General features: G+C 41.2%; 1 protein-coding gene across 1 annotated transcript; it reads left to right on the top strand.

The window, feature by feature from the left end:
- Window positions 1–2,207: 2,207 nt before the first annotated feature.
- LOC144610158 (low molecular weight neuronal intermediate filament-like) lies at window positions 2,208–12,882 on the top strand. The gene is made up of 4 exons (XM_078428709.1): window positions 2,208–3,064; window positions 6,316–6,633; window positions 8,376–8,500; window positions 9,560–12,882. The coding sequence occupies exons 1-4, from the start codon at window positions 2,258–2,260 to the stop codon at window positions 9,783–9,785; spliced, it is 1,476 nt and encodes a 491-aa protein (XP_078284835.1). The 5' UTR covers window positions 2,208–2,257; the 3' UTR covers window positions 9,786–12,882.
- The last annotated feature ends 5,030 nt before the right edge of the window (window positions 12,883–17,912 follow it).

Here is a 17,912-nt window from a genome sequence, read left to right as displayed (position 1 = left end):
GTGTGCTGCCTTCCAGAATGTTTTATAAACTGTTCAGTGCCAGGCATCTGCTGGGCTTCTTATGCACGGCTCAAGTGAAGCAAACATCAGTTATTCCCATTGGGATAGATATCATGAATGTCAGCTGCAATGCACTGCCCTTCCTGGTTTATTTTATAGGGATGCAGCAATCTCCTGTGATATGTGGTTGATTAATTAAGGCTCAGTGATTCAGTTAAATGTGCATGTTGAAGGCATTTGAAGCAAGTAAACTAATGTGAATGCTTCCTAATGCAATTTAGATATGTCTGGTGTGGAATAAATTGTCCTCTCTCTTTCCTGTTGTGAGTTTCATTATCTGACTGCCTGGAAGTGAGCCAGTCAGCCCTTTGACAGAGCTATCCAATAATTCTCATTCACATGCTTTTCCTCTTTAACCCTGGAGTTTTCTGTCCTTGTCAGCTGAAGGTAGTTCTGCTATAACATGATAGTTATGTTCCTAAGAAACCTCACGTTATGCAAAATCGCAATATAAACAACAATTGTCAATAGGGATATATACGGGTTAGGGGGTAGAGAGTTGCAGACTCACAATAACAAAGTTCTTTTCCTGCAGAATTTTTGAAATTAATGGTCTTTTTCATAATCTTACAATTATTTTTGTTATTGCAAACTAAAAATATGAAAGGTTTTATTTTTCATTGTTTTATAAAGTATCACTGTACAAATGTCAATAGAAGTGATTGTTTGTTAATCTCTTTTGCCGATGATGGTGAAATGACAAACTGTATTCTAAGAGACAGCGACGGTTGTTTACTGCAGGGAAGATACAGGGAAACCACCTTTTCCCCAAGACTTTCTTTTCCAAGACAACTCTTTTTTCTCTTGTCAATTTCCAAACTTTGAACTGGTTCTCTAGCTCCCAATCGAGATCACATTGTAACCAGTTTTGTCCATGTAAGGTAAATTCTGTTCCCTAATTTGTCAAACGCATTATTTCTAATTTGTGTTATGGAAACACATTACTACCTGTATCTTTCCAAATCCCAAATTAAAATGTATTATTGGGAATTGATCACAACCTGCCATGTAGAAATATTCCTCATTTTCCCCAAGTACTTTTGTAAGTCATTTTAAACCCATGTCCTCTGCTGGCTCTCCCACTAAGTTCACTCGTATATATATATTGAAACAAAATTTGAGCATCTCCATCAAATTTTCACTGAATCTTCTCTGCTCTTTGGAAATCAACGCCATCATGTCCAGTCTGTCACATAGCTGAAGTTCTTCCTCCCTGCTGACAGTGAGGACCTGTATGAAACCCGGTCAGTGAGAGATTACTGCAATGCCGGGGGCTGCTCTTCGCGACACAATTCAGTCACGCCTGCGGATCAGTGTGGTCAAAGATGCTGCACCGACGCACTTCAAATACAATGAAAACGCGATTTCTGGAGGGGGGCGCCGTCCAATACACTGAGCGGATGTTCCAATGCGGCATATCTGGAAGCCACCTGCAACCCCTGGTGCCGTTGCAAGGAGCACCCAGATGCTGCAATGCGAATGGTATTGCAAAAGAACAGCCTTCCTGACCCTCAACCCTGCCATTTTAATTTTATCGCCTCTGTGAGAGGAGGGGATTCAAATACAATTATCATTCAGCTTTAGACTTAGAACAATGGAAAGAATATATTCAGAAATTGAATTACTATAAATAAAACCTTAGCGTTCTTCCTTCCGAGAATGCAGGGGAAATGAAATACGGTAATAATTTTAAAACTCGGCGCATTCAGTGAGAAAATGTTTGACTCCACCTTGAGGCATTTATGACATCCTGTCAGACAGTGCATTGAACCTTTTCTGGCCAGACAGTAATACCTAGACGTAGAGAAAATGGAAAGTAAAAGGGGAACACTCATATTTTGACACCTCGCCGATTTGCAGCGTGAAAATGGGTAAACTAACACACTGTAGCGATGCACCATTCCTTTCACTTCTCCGGCTGTGATTTATAACCATGATCGTTCTGAAAAGTCTATCTTTAATCAATAGATGTTTCTCTGATAATGTCGACCCTTCGCTTGTTAAAAATCTGCCCATCGCGCGTTAAATATCGACACGATTGCATACATTTTCTGCTGAAGTCAGGTGATGAGATGATCACTGCGTGCCAAGAAGATCCAAGGAGGAACGACACGTTAGAGGGGTCGCAGCAAGGGAGGGTTGGTGGGAAGGGGTTGGTGGGGGTGTTGAGCGCTGCCGATTCGCTCTGGCCGCTCACATGTTGGGTACTAAAGGGAGGCTTTGCAGAGGTGCCTTTGTTCATTCGACGCAGGACGAGTCGAATCGAGTCCACTCCGCTCCACTCCTCCACCCGGCCCCAAAGATGAGCTACTCTTCCGAGTACTACCATGGTTCTTACCGTAAGGGTTTCGGCGACAACCTCCGGTTGTCCAACCGGTTGACCTCAAGCAGCCCTTCCAGAAGCTCAGTGACCAAAGTCTCCGTGTCCAGAAGCCTCTCTCCTTTCTCTTACAAAAGGTCGAGCGTCTATCCTTCTTCCCTCGACTCCTTCGACCTGTCCCAGTGCACAGCGGTCAACAATGAGTTCAAGATCATCAGGACCAACGAGAAGGAACAGCTCCAAGGGCTGAATGACCGCTTCGTTACTTACATCGACAAGGTGCATCACCTGGAGCAGCAGAACAAGGTGCTGGAGGCCGAGGTGACCCTGCTGAGGCAGAAGCAGGCCGAGCCGTCCCGTCTCAACCAGGTGTACGAGCAGGAGATCCGCGACCTGCGCACCCGGGTGGAGGAGCTGAGCCATGAGCGGAGCCAGCTGCGCCTCGACTGCGAACATCTGGCCGGCTGCCTGGACAAACTCAAGGACAAGTACGACCAAGAGCTTCAGCAGCGAAAACAGGCCGAGGCCACGCTGAAGGCGTACAGGAAAGACCTGGATGACGCCACTTTGGCCAGGCTGGAGCAAGAGAAGAAGATCGAGTCTCTCCTGGATGAAATCGCCTTCATGAAGAAGGTCCACCAGGAAGACCTGGCCGAGTTACAAGCCGCATTGCAGGCGTCCCAGGTACAGATGTGGAGATGCAGAAAGCGCTCCGCCTCGGCGGCCAGAAGTCTCTTCCAGAAGCGCCCCAGCATCTGAAATCTTAACCATTTCTCTCCACAGATGCCGCCTGCCCGATTGAGTGTTTCCAGAGCTTTCTGTTTTTATTTCAGATTCCTAGCATCTGCAAGTTCTTGATATTCACATTCAAGACGGCCATGAGTTTTGTTTTATGACATTAAATTATATTGGGTTAGTGCAAGGGTTGTCATTTGTATCATTTATTGAACAACATTTTATATCGGGGCCGAATGGCCTGCTCCTGCTTTTTATGTCCACGCGGCCCTGATGTAAAATGTCGGTTTTTAAATGTTCACTGAACTGTATCTGTGTTCCATTCTCCGGCAGATGCAGGGGGATGCGACGAAGCTCTGCCTCCCATTTATTGACGAGGAGAACTGTTGTCTGGAATTGAAACAGAGCAGGGTTCGGCTGCGAAGCAGCGCTGCGGAACAACTGGCCTCAGTCCAGCTGCTGTATAGTTAAAACAAATCTGCATATTCTCTTCAATATTCTTCCACCTCCAAAAAGATCCTATCAAAATTTGTCTTTAACAAGGAACAACGTTAATATTTTTTTTTCTTAATGCGTCAATATTTCTTTTGGTTTTCTTGGTTGGGTCGTGTTTTTTATTGTCATCAAGATGACGGGGAAATTGTGAATTATGTTCAATGGGTTTATTCTATTTTATAGAGTTAATTCTTTTGTCTAAAATGCGATTTTTTTTTAACGTTCATCAATCCAAATACAGTCTGAATCACTGTTTACACTTTTCTACACATTCAGAATTACAATGCGAGCTAGTTTAGCAAATATGACTTGGACTCGCCGTCCGAAAAGGTTCGGGAGCAGATTATTCTCATTGTGATCACGTTCAATTGAATGACGAAGATCCATTAATGTTGCAGCCCTCCGTACACTGCATCCATTTTGTTTTGCAGTGCCTTCCTCCTGGGTAACCCCCAGCCCTCTTAAGTTCATCCAATGAGCCATCCTCATGAGTGAGATTTGGTTATTAGGGTCTAATAACCCTAGTCTAAACTATAGGATATCTAACAACATAAGCTAGAGGATTGGGAAACTTTCAAAGGACAACAGAAGGTAACAAAAAGGACAATACGGGGTGAAAAGATGAAGTACAAGGGTGAGCTGGCCAAGAATATAAAGAAGGATAGTAAAAGCTTCTCTAGGTATGTTAAGAGAAGAAGATTAGTAAAGACAAATGTGGGTCCCTTGAAGGCAGAAACAGGTGAAATTATTATGGGGAGCAAGGAAATGGCAGAAGAGTTGAACAGGTACTTTGGTTCCGTCTTCACTAAGTAAGACACAATCTCCCAGATGTACTTGAGGACAGAGGATCTGGGGAGACAGAGGAACTGAAAGAAATTTGCATTAGGCAAGAAATAGTATTGGGTAGACTGGTGGGACTGAAGGCTGATAAATCCCCAGGGCCTGATGGTCTGCATCCAAGGGTACCCAAGGAGGTGGCTCTAGAAATCCTGGACGCATTGGTGATCATTTTCTAATGTTCTATAAATTCAGGAACAGTTCCTGTGGATTGGACGGTAGCTAATGTTATCCCACTTTTCAAGAAAGGAGCGAGAGAGGAAACGGGGAATTATAGACCAGTTAGCCTAACATTGGTGGTGGGGAAGATGCTGGAGTCAATTATTAAAGAAGTAATAACGGCACATTTGGATAGCAGTAAAAGGATTGGTCCAAGTCAGCATGGATTCATGAAGGGGAACTCCTGCTTGACTAATTTTCTGGAATTTTTTAAGGATGTGACAAGTAAAATGGATGAAGGAGAGCCAATGTACGTAGTGTATCTTGATTTTCAGAAAGCCTTTGATAAGGTCCGACAGGAGATTAGTGGGCAAAATTAGAGCACATGGTATTGGGGGTAGGGTATTGACATGGATAAAGAATTGGTTGGCAGACAGGAAACAAAGAGTAGGAATAAATGGATCCCTGTCAGAATGGCAGGCAGTGGCGAGTGGAGTGCCGCAAGGCTCGGTGCTGGGGCCGCAACTATTTACAATATAAATGATTTAGATGATAGAATTAAAGTAACACTAGCAAATTTGCAGATGACACAAAGCTGGGTGGCCGTGTGAACTGTGAAGAGGATGCTAGGAGGTTGCAGGGTGACTTGGACAGGTTGAGTGAGTGGGCAGATGCAGTACAATGTACATAAATGTGAGGTTGCCCACTTTGGCGGCAAGAACAAGGAGGCAGATTATTGTCTCAATGGTGTCAGATTAGGAACAAGAGAAGTGCAACGAGACCTGGGTGTTCTTGTACACCAGTCACTGAAAGTAAACATGCAGGTACAGCTGGAGGTGAAGAAAGCTAATGGCATGTTGGCCTTCATAACGAGAGGATTTGAGTATAGGAGTAAGGTCCTTCTACAGTTGTACAGGGCACTGGTGAGACCACATCTGGAGTATTGTGTGCAGTTTTGGTCTCCCAATTTGAGGAAGGACATCCTTGCTATTGAGGCAGTGCAGCATAGGTTTACAAGGTTAATCCACGGGATGGCGGGACTGTCATTTGAGGAAAGATTGGAAAGACTGGGCTTGTATTCGCTGGAATTTAGAAGGATGAGAGGGGATCTTATAGAAACGTATAAAATTATAAAAGGACTGGACAAGCTAGATGCAGGAAAAATGTTCCCAATGTTGGAGTCCAGAACCAGGGGCCACAGTCTAAGAATAAAGGGGAGGCCATTTAAAACTGAGATGAGAAAAAAACTTTTTCACCCAGAGAGTTGTGAATTTGTGGAATTCTCTGCCACAGAAGGTTCACTAGATGAATTTAAAAGAGAGTTAGATAGAGCTCTAGGGGCTAGCGGTATCAAGGGGTTTGGGGAGAAGGCAGGCATGGGTTACTGATTGTGGATGATTAGCCATGATCACAATGAATGGCGGTACTGGCTCGAAGGGTCAAATGGCCTCCTCCTTCTATGTTTTTATAGCAAATATTGCACTTCAATGTGATTCAAAATATTTAGAGTCAGTGATAGGTGCATTAGGAATATGAGTCTGGTTGCTTATCTCCTGGTGTTAATTTGTATCTGGATATGCCAACACATGTACTTTCAATACTGCAGTCAAAATGCTGCATTCAGGCAAAACACGCCATTGTAAAATGGTGCAGTGGTTTATGTTTCCAAATTATGCAATCTTAATTTACGATCTAACCTCCAACACCAGGTGACAGTGGAGGTCGATGTGGGCAAGCCGGATCTGACAGCTGCTCTGAAAGAAATCAGGTCCCAGTACGAGGTGATCGCCTTAAAGAACCAGCAGACGGCGGAAGAGTGGTACAAATCAAAATTCGCCAACTTCACGGAGAATGCAACCCGTGGTAACGAGGCTGCCCGGGCAGCCAAAGAGGAGATTACCGAGTACCGACGCCAACTGCAATCACGGAACATTGAAATCGAAGCTGTCAAATGCACCAACGAGTGTCTGGAGAAGCAAATGCTGGATATGGAGGACAGACACAATGCGGAGATCAACAACCTGCAGGTAGTCACCAAGTATTTAGCAGCAAGGTTCACCATCAAGACAACAGCCCCCCATCCCTTAAACCCTTTACTTTACAGTCCTGCCTCTATGAATACAACTAACCCAATAGCTCACCCCTCTAATCTCTTTTCTTGATGTCATGGCACTGTTGTGCCTCCCATCACTTCCAGGGCACTCAATGCACCAAACACCAAATGCTCTTTAACTGAACCCTTGATTTCTTCTCCTCTAAAACATTCCTTAAAATCCACCTTGCATGTTCTAATGTCTCCTTTGGCTGTGCATAATTTAAACATCTCATCATCTTCCAATGGCATATTTTGCAATTATAGATGCTGTCTTATTGCAGACTTAAAGTACACACCGTATACATTTGATACTGCATCATGGACCCTGATGATGCAGCCATCTTGGTTTGGAACTAAAGCACTGTCTTCAATATACGAATTGGTTCTATTTACGGTTTTTGTTTTCCTTTCACTGCAGTTAATACCATACATGTCTTTCTTGCATGTATGTTGAAAGGCTGGAGCGATTGGGCTTGTATACACTGGAATTTAGAAGGATGAGGGGGGATCTTATTGAAACATATAAGATAATTAGGGGATTGGACACATTAGAGGCAGATAACATGTTCCCAATGTTGGGGGAGTCCAGAACAAGGGGCCACAGTTTGAGAATAAGGGGTAGGCCATTTAGAACGGAGATGAGGAAGAACTTTTTCAGTCAGAGGGTGGTGAAGGTGTGGAATTCTCTGCCTCAGAAGGCAGTGGAGGCCAGTTCGTTGGATGCTTTCAAGAGAGAGCTGGATAGAGCTCTTAAGGATAGCGGAGTGAGGGGGTATGGGGAGAAGGCAGGAACGGGGTACTGATTGAGAGTGATCAGCCATGATCGCATTGAATGGCGGTGCTGGCTCGAAGGGCTGAATGGCCTACTCCTGCACCTATTGTCTATTGTCTATTGCATTCGGGTACGAATGTCAAGGTGGATATTTTTTGTATGCGGAACTTTCACTTAGATCATTCAATTTAAACATTTTATTACATTCCAAATCAAAAGGAAATTGTTTAATCTAGGTACTGATAAATTAAGGTTGCAGAACTGATATAGCTTTTACTTAACTATGCTTGAGTCGTAAAATTGGCAATTACCTCCAAGATGGGTCTGGTTATCACTGATGGGAAATATATGCAGATAGAATTAGATAAGGCTGGTAACACTCACAAATGCAGCATGGACTGGTCATGCTGAATATTTCTGCATTAAATATTCAAAGTAATTTTAGATCACCCAAACATCAACCTCCCCAGTTCTTTGGTCATACAACACAGAAACAGACTGTGCAGTCCACAGACTATCAAGCACCCATTACACTCCTACCACACCACTGATTTTATTCTCCTCAAATTCCCATTAATTCCCCCCAGATTCTACCTTTCACTTATGCACTAAGGACAATTGCAAAGCCAACTAACCTATCAATATACACCTTTGAGGGGAGGGAGGGAGAATGGGCAACCTCCAACATAAATGCAGCTTCTATCTTAAACCTTTGTTTATTGGTCACAAATGAAACTCCACCCATGTCTTCCCATTTTGAATAGAAATGGCACCTTGATAGAAGATGCGTTCACAGCCAAATGCTGGTAACCTGTGCAATTGTTGCCAAATCATATAAGCAGGTGTGAAAAACCAAAATAGTTAAACTAAAGACCTGACTGTGTTTCTTTTAACTTCAACAGGAAACCATCAATGAACTTGAAAATGCGCTGCAGTCCACTAAGAATGAAATGACTCAGCACCTGAGGGAGTACCAAGATTTGCTCAATGTCAAGATGGCACTGGACATTGAAATAGCTGCATACAGGTAAAAGCCAACTTTGTAAGAATATCTCACTGAACTAATAAATCAAACCAGCTGTTTCTCACGCAATAATTACACAAATGCAAGTTTTACAAAAAGAGCGTTGATAAACAATGTTCAAGAAATAGTGGAGATGGTATTTCAATATCCACTGATGTTTCATATTTAATTTGATCAAATCTTAAAATAATATACAAAATCTGTGCTAGAAGCAATGGATGTTGTCCCAGAGCCAATTACTTTTACAATATGATCAGTGAAAACTTTGCTTGTTGCAATAATATTCACTGGGATATTTAAGTAAATATTAATACCTATTGGTAGACAACCAATGAGCTTTGTGAAAAAAGCAAACTACCAGAAGAACTCAACCAATTCAGCAGCATCTGTTGATGTTTTAGATGCATTACTACGGCGAGTGGAGAGGGAAGATAGTCAGTGTAAAGAGACGAGGGGGAAGACAGTGGGTAATAGGTGGACCAAGGAGGGATGAGGGACATTTGGTGCGGAGGGAGGGGTAGGGATAGAGTTGGGTAACAAAAACAGGTGGGTGAAGCAGTCAAGATTCAAACCTGACAAAAATGCTTTATTTACATTTCTGGATTAATTCAAATTGCTTTTATTTCATGATCTGTGAAAATTTCCATTTGAAAAATAGACCTATTCAAGCAGTATAGAAACATAGAAAAATAGGAGCAGGAGTAGGCCATTTGGCCCTTCGAGCCAGCACTGCCATTCAACATGATCATGGCTGATCATCTAAAATCATTACCCCGTTCCAGCTTTCTCCCCATATCCCTTGATTCCTTTAGCCCTAAGAGCTAAATCTAACTCTCTCTTGAAAGTATGGCATATTCAAATAGCAACCCCCCACCCCATTGTCCACCCTGTTCATCTCTGTTTGAATTACAATGTGAATCTGAAAGCATCACCTGTTACTATCTCACACTTACTAGGCTTGTATCAGAAATCATTCAAATATATTTTACCCCATAACCAAGGGAAATTCATACAAAAATCAGTACATGTTAATCAAATTTAATATTTTGATTTCTTTTTCAGGAAATTACTGGAAGGCGAGGAAACTCGGCTGAACACAGTAAGTTGCAGTACTCCTGCATTCATGATCCCTACCTTTTCCTCCACCATCTTGTCTGAGGCAAAGACCATGACCACTGTTGGCATCCGGAAAACCACAGGAGGGGATGGCGTAGAGAGAACATCAGCCACGAGGAAGGGCAGGTCTTCAGAGGAAGAGAAGGCAGGAAAAATGCAGAGCAACAATTAATGGTTTTCATCATTGAATCTGCTGTTCCTTCCAGTCACTTCACACATCTCCTGCACCACACCCCAACCCAAGAACAAATACATAAAAATAAAATGTCTAGCTTACAGGAAGGATATTTTGCAGTCTGCTTAAAAGGAATCAGTCAAGATTATTACAACTCAGTAGTCCTATTATATTCTAGCTATAATGTGTGAAGATATGGTTCACTCTAATCAATTAAAATTATTTTATATATGTGCGGGTTAACCAGATGTGTCTTGTTTTAGATAATTATATATTTATAATTTATCATTAATGGTCTGAAGGTATTGTCAATGTTTGGAACTATGTCAGTATCTTTTATTTATTACAGATAGAATTTGCAATAATTTATGTTGACATTTTCACAATAAGTATTGTTTTTTGGGAAAGAGTACCAATGACTGTTCTGCATTTGAAAAGATTAGATCTTCCTTTTCCTGATCTCTCTTTCTGCCTCATGTTGTTCACCTGATTACCAGTTATTCCAATAGTGCAACAACGTGCCTTAAATATAGAGGTCCTGTAGTACTTCACAGAATTGTTGTCAATTGTCATCTCTGTGGCCTAGATTCAAGGGCATGGGTTAGAATTTAAATCTGACTCCCTTTGAAGGGTATTTTAAGGTTGAATATTATGCACATTCATCCTCGGTGTGCTAGATTGGTTAATGTTCATTGGGGAGGCCATTGGCCTTACCCTTGCTCTTGTCCTTCACCCCAACCCCTCCCATCACAGTATATAGCTGTGTCTTAAGACTTTTTTGCCATCCTTCATCAAACCTCCTACCTGGTGCGCAACCCAACATTGATTCTATTAAATGCAAGCAAGAAACAGACCAATCTGAAGAAGGGTCCCGACCCGAAACATTGTCTGTCCATTCCCTCCACAGATGCTGCCTGACTTGCCGAGTTCCTCCAGCACTTTGAGTTTTGCTCAGGAAACAGACCCTTCCACTTCTCCCTTGCAACCTCTACCTTCAGACAAGCCACGGTTGGCTGGGCTGTCAAGTCAAGTCGAGGTCATAGTCATATGCACAAGTACAGTGAGGTACAGGTACAATGAAAATCTTGCTTGCAGCACCATCACAGGCACATAAAACACATCCAAAAATATGAATTACATGTAAATTCTACAAGACAGTGAAAAGAAAAAGTGATGGAAATGTACTGCTTGTTGGAACACCAAGAGCATAATACTGTATGTCTCTTTGCTCTCCCTGATCAGAGTATTTGTTGTTGTCCCTAAGTGTTTAATATGCAACAAATGTTCTCCAATTAGGTTCAGTTTACTATTGTCACATACACTGAGGTACAGTAAAAAGCTTTGTGTTTATCCAATCAAATCAGATAATACTATACATAAATAAATCCAAGCCAAACTCAAATACAATAGGTAGAGCAAAAAGGAAGATACAGAGTGCAGAGTATAGTTCTCAGCATTGTGATGCACCAGGTCTAGAGACACAGTCGAATGTCTGTAATAGGGTAACGGTGAATTGGACAGTACCCTAGCTAATGGGAGAACCATTCAGAAGCTGTTCCTGAGTCCGGTGGTGCACACTTTCAAGCTTCTGTATCTTCTACCTGACAGGAGCAGGGGGAAGAAGCTTGGGACAAGTCTTTGTTAGTGTTGGTTTTAACTTGAACTGACATCAAAGACCACGGCATTGTTATCCAACAATAAAGACACTGTTGAGCCACACAAAGATTAGGGGAAAATTACCAAAGGCTTAGTCACAATAATAGATTTAAGGAGCATCGTAAAGGAGGTAGAAAATGTAGACAGGCTTCGTTGGGGAATTCCAGAGATTGGGATGCCAGCTGTATGCAATATTACAGAGGTGCAATCAGTCTAGTTTGATTTCTGACAAATACAGTAGAACATTGGGACAAGGTAAGGAGATAGTAATGGGGACTGTGACTTGAGTCATTTCAATCTTTTGTTGGAGAATTCCCCAATATCAATATCTTGCACCTTAAACACAAAACATTAATAAAAATGATCCAGAAGAGGAATTGCAAAAATATGATGAGGCACTTCGAAGAGGAAAAAAAAGCCACCAATCACCTTGTGTGGAGAGTTTAAATAATTCAATGATACGTTATTGTCACACTTACCTAGGTACAGTGACATTGCAATGTTTTGCATACGACCCAGTAAAATCATATAGCAGACCTCACCTAGGCAGTACACAATTGTTGCCACGTTTCTGGTGCTAACAAAGTTACGAAAGTTCACCGAACAGTCCTATCTTCTGCCTGCCAGTGGCAGAAGGCAGCCCCCCCCCCCCCCCCCCCCCGCCATTGAAGCAGAATATACAGTAAATGCACATGTGTGATATGCTCCTATGGAATGTTATTGTTACATTATTCCACATGTAATCTGGACAACCAATTTCCCATGCAAAATTCCAGATATCTCAAAATTCCAGATATCAAACGCAGAGCCTGAACAGGACCTATGTACTTTGTTCTCTTGACTCCCAACTCATCTACACTCTCCTTTTGTTTAGTTTTGCGGGTGAAATTTTCTTTGTAAAATACTCGGCTCTATTAGGATTGTGGCTTTTTCATTTCTCTTCCTGGTCTAACGAAAAGCATTTTCCTTGGGGATAAATGTTCTGGACTTTTATCAATGTATAGCTGCTATATATAAGATTACATTTATGTGAAGATGAGAAAAATTCCAAATAAGCCAACCATAATTAGAAAGAAATGTTGTATAATGTATTTCTAAAAGTGTAAAATACCAAGGAGTCATTGAGCTAAAAAGTGAAGAGAGGAACACGTTATGAACTTGTAATAATCTTTTGAGACTGCAATGCATGATGCAACTTATGGCTTGCGCAAAGAACAGATGAGGAATTTATCACAGAGGAATTGCTTTAAGCTGTGAAAGAAAACAGGTGTAAAATCAATCTCCATGGAATTGCAGCATGCTCATAATGGTCTTATTAAATGTGAAAATGAACTGGTCACTGGAAAAGTCCCACTGCACAAAAATCATTTAAATCTGTATGGTTTCACCTTACTACAATATAAAAAACCCTTTGTCTTCTGATGCCAAATAAAGCAATCAACAAATATTTGTTCTCCCTGTCTTGTACTTCATTGTAGTCTCTTGTCTTGTACTTAATTTATAATATGGCTCAAATGATATGAAATAATGGGGGGGGTGTACGGTTAAGGTTAGATATGTTCAAAGATGGGGGGGGGGAGTTGAGGTGATTGGAGGAGTATGGCAGGCAGGGTGAGATTGGTGGGAAGTCACAGGAAAATTGAATTGAGCATTGAAAATAGGAGTAATCCATAAAACTCCATGAGCTTTCTCTGCCATTCAATATCATAATTAATCTATTAACAGGGTTTAGCTCATTCTCCCTGTATGATTTCTTGACCAATTACCCAATATTAGTTTTTAACATCTATTAAAACCAATGTGCATGAGCAATGCCTGCTCCGGCTCAGTAAGATGCCTATAACATGGTGGAAGTGCAACCCTGCTGTGTAAATGACCTGGTTCAAATTCTGTTGCATTCATGGCAGATTGGAGAAAGTCTGAAAGTTCAAAGAACAGAAAAAAGGCCTCTTCACGTGTTGGTAAACATTCTCTAGTCCACTCATGCTACCAAAAAGAACTGATGAACCACTTAACTCATTGTTGCTGTGCAAACATCGTTGTGTGGTAGATGGCTGCAAAATTTATCTGAATGACAAAATCACAACAACTAATCGATGTAAGAGTACTTGGGTCCTGATGAAGAACTATCACCTGTCTTAATACAACTTGGCAAGGCGCAGAATGCAAAACAGATGTGAGAGTTTTATTCACAAGTTGGGGAATTCGCAAAATTGGGACATTCTAGCTGCCAACTGGGTAAGTAGGGACAGTGTGTGTAATAAGTATGTGTGGAGGTTGGTTCTGGTGTGATGGGGAAGTGCAATTCAAATGAGTGAGGATGCTTACCTGGGCAATGAATTTAAAAAGTACAAAGTGATCTTCAGCTCCAGGAGCTGTGGAATTGATCTGAGTGAGCATGGAACATGCTCTGATCAGTTACAATCTCAAATAAGAAAGCACCTTATTTGTGGGTGTATAGATACTTGCCATGTGAAACAAAAGCGTTGTAGTGATACTCTCTTTAGCTATATTAATTGAGGACAAGGTTACCAATTTCTCTCCAAGGCTGTATTGACAAATGAAAGATGAATATCTTTTAAGAAATTAAAATGCTCAGAATGTTCTTTGTTTTGGAGTAAAATCATATAATATGATCTAACATTAGTCTGAAGAAGGTTCTCGACCCAAAACGTCACCCATTCCTTCTCTCCAAAGATGCTGCCTGTCCTGCTGAGTTACTCCAGCTTTTGCTGTCCTCCTTCGATTTAAACCAGCATCTGCAGTTCTTTCCTACACATATAATATGGTCGTTCAGCTTGTTGTCTAAGCCAATTGTTAAGAGTTCGTTTCATTCTCCTGTTCATTTCCCTTAGTTCTGTAAATCATTTTCATTTTTCTGTTATGTATCTGATTCCCTGTTAGACAATAGACAATAGACAACAGGTGCAGGAGTAGGCCATTCGGCCCTTCGAGCCAGCACCACCATTCAATGTGATCATGGCTGATCATTCTCAATCAGTACCCCGTTCCTACCTTCTCCCCATACCCCCTGACTCCGCTATCCTTAAGAGCTCTATCTAGCTCTCTCTTGAATGCATTCAGAGAATTGGCCTCCACTGCCTTCTGAGGCAGAGAATTCCACAGATTTACAACTGTCTGACTGAAAAGGTTTTTCCTCATCTCCATTCTAAATGGCCTATCCCTTATTCTTAAACTGTGGCCCCTGGTTCTGGACTCCCCCAACTTTGGGAACATGTTTCCTGCCTCTAACGTGTCCAACCCCTTAATAATCTTATATCCCCTCTCATCCTTCTAAATTCTAGTGTATACAAGCCTAGTCGCTCCAGTCTTTCAACATACGACAGTTTCGCCATTACGGGAATTAACCTAGTAAACCTCAATAGCAAGAATATCCTTCCTCAATAGCAAGAATATCCTTCCTCAAATTTGGAGACCAAAACTGCATACAGTACTCCAGGTGCGGTCTCACTAGGGCCCTGTACAACTGCAGAAGGACCTCTTTGCTCCTATACTCAACTCCTCTTGTTATGAAGGCCAACATTCCATTGGCTTTCTTCACTGCCTGCTGTACCTGCATGCTTTCTTTCAGTGACTGATGCACTAGGACACCCAGATTTCATTGTACGTCCCCTTTTCCTAACCTGACACCATTCAGATAATAATCTGCCTTCCTATTCTTACCACCAAATTGCATAACCTCACACTTATCCACATTAAACTGCATCTGCCATGCATCCGCCCACTCACACAACCTGTCCAAGTCACCTTACATCCTCATAGCATCTTCCTCACAGTTCACACTGCCACCCAGCTTTGTAACATTAAAGTTCCATTAAACCTTCTTCAATCACTAAAGAGCAGTGAATTCCAGATTACAATTAATTGCTTAAAATTAAAAGATGTGTCCTCACCTCGTCTCTGATTCTTTTGATAATTTTATTCTCCCCAGTTACCAATTCTCCAAATCGTGATTCTATTTTTAAATCCATTGATTCTGCTGATAAATTAATTTCATTTAGAATATCAATGAATGATGTAAATTGCTGCCTTTAATCCATTTTTACTTTATCTGATACAAATCCTACAATTATCAGAAATAATGGTACAATTCCCTTTTCTCACAATTGCTGCAAATAAAAATAAGTATAAATATACTAGTTTGTTAATTACCAGAGGATGAAATGGGTTATTACACTGACCATAGATGCATTATTGATTTATAAGCATGGGTAAAAATGATGGTAAAAACAGGTTGAATGTGCACTCTTTACAATGTGAGATATGTGAGAAACTATGCACTTGTTGTAAGGGTAAATATATGTGTGAGCGTGTGAAATTTTTTGTGTTGATTAGGATTAGTTTTGGGGCCAGATGTTTATGAGTTCTATATATTTTTATCTGTGTGTGAACATGAATGCATGCATTTCTACTGTAAGTATTTGTGGACAAGCACATTATAAGGAGTAGGTTTGAGTGTGCGATTGAAAATGCATAGCACAAAGTTAAATGTATGGATTAGTGTGGATTAGTGTCTCTATCAAGGCATCTCTGTTATAGCCTTGCTGCGCTGAACTCATGTTGTTGCTAAATATAGATGTCTGCATTGCAGATATACCATTTTCAGAGCCTGTATGAGAAAAGACTGACTGGTAATGCACATTCAATATTTCCGGACTGTCTGGCAGACCTGGCAAATGCAAATTTAGCTTCACTTGATTTGCTTATTTAATAGAACTGACTCTTTAATAAATTTCTGCTGGGAATAGACAGTTTGCAAGCAGCATTATTCATGATGCAGAGCAAGAAAGGAGGTCACAGTAATGATCCCCCGTCTATATCAATTCCTCAGTATCAAAATCCTGAGGTCACCACTGATCAGAAGCTCAATCAGACTAGCCAAGTAAATACCATGGCTACATGAACAGGTGAGAGGAGAGGTATCCTACATTACGCAACACCCAAACATTTATTCCCACAAGCTACTCTGACAGCACCTCCCAAACCTGTGGCCTCTACCACAAAAAAGAACAAGGTTGGCAAGTGATAGGCACACCACCATCTTCAAGTTCCCTTCCAAATCACGTATCATCTTCATTTGGAAGTATATTGCAGGTTCTTCTAAACCCTGAAACCTCCTACCCAATAGCACTGTGGGTGTACCTTTACCACAAGGATAGTCGCGGGACAAGAGATGGCTCACCACTTACATATTCCATGAATTAATAAAAATTCTCTCACAGCATCTAAGAGAATGCGCTATAATTTTATGAACCATTTAATGTGATGGTTTGAGCCTTACTGGGTCTGGCATTCAGTTGCTTCAAGCTATGGGAATTCTGTGTTGAAATGATGGGCCAGATGGGCCATGCTGCTCTAGATCCCACTGCCTACACTTGCCTTCTCTGAAACCCATCTGAGTGCTGATAGTACATGGATAGAGAGGGCTTCCAGATATGTTCAGGATGAGAACAGTTTTAGAAAGTCAAAGTCGGCAAACAATGTGCCATCTTTTAAAGAATTTCTGAGCTACTGTGCGTTAGAAACCCAGTTTCCATTTCAAATTGCTTGTTTTGGCAGAAGATTCATCAATGCCACGTTGTAAACTATTTAAGCTCTATCTGATTACATTGAGATTGTACAGGAATCAACGACTTCAAATTATTTCCTGAAAATGCAGTACAAAATTACCTTGTTAATAGTTTTGGATATACTTCCTTCTAATATTCCAGTGAATGGACTGTATTGAAGCGTTAACCCACCCTTTTTCCTGTTGTGCATTTCTCTCATTTTACATCGTACTGATACTATATCCCAAAGTGACGCAAGGACATTAAGTCAAGTCAAGTTTATTGTCACATGCACAAATGCGATAAGGTACAGTTACAATGAAGATCTTGCTTTCGGCAGCATCACAGGTACATAGACTCAAACAACACACAAAAAGTGTACATAAATTACATATACTGTAAATTGTTCAAGACAGTGAAAGGTGAAATATGATTTTATAATAAATCCTACCTTTTTGATGTATTTTATCACTCATCCTACAACAGTTGATGGCATAATGAATATGCAAGTAGAATGAGTGATAAAAATATCAAAAGGGTGGTCGCAGCCCAGACCAACGCACAAATTAACCTCCCTTCCATTGACTCCATCTACACTTCAAGCTTTCCGACAGAAGTGTAAAAACGCACACCTTCAGATTCAGGGACAGTTTCTTCATAGCTGTTATAAGGCAATTGAATCATCCTATCACCAACTCGAGAGTGGTCCTGAGCTACTATCTACCTCATTGGAGACCCTTGGACTATCTTTAATCAGACTTTACTGGACTTTATCTTGAATTAAACGTTATTCTCTTTATCATGTATTTGTACACTGTGAACGGCTCAATTATAATCATGTACAGTCTTTTTGCTGACTGAACGGCATGCAACAAAAACCTTTTCATAGTACCTCGAT

This window comes from Rhinoraja longicauda, chromosome 36, assembly GCF_053455715.1.
Source record: "Rhinoraja longicauda isolate Sanriku21f chromosome 36, sRhiLon1.1, whole genome shotgun sequence".
Lineage (NCBI taxonomy): Eukaryota > Metazoa > Chordata > Chondrichthyes > Rajiformes > Arhynchobatidae > Rhinoraja > Rhinoraja longicauda.
Note: the sequence above shows the minus strand (reverse complement) of the source record. Positions and strands in the feature narration are given on the sequence as shown.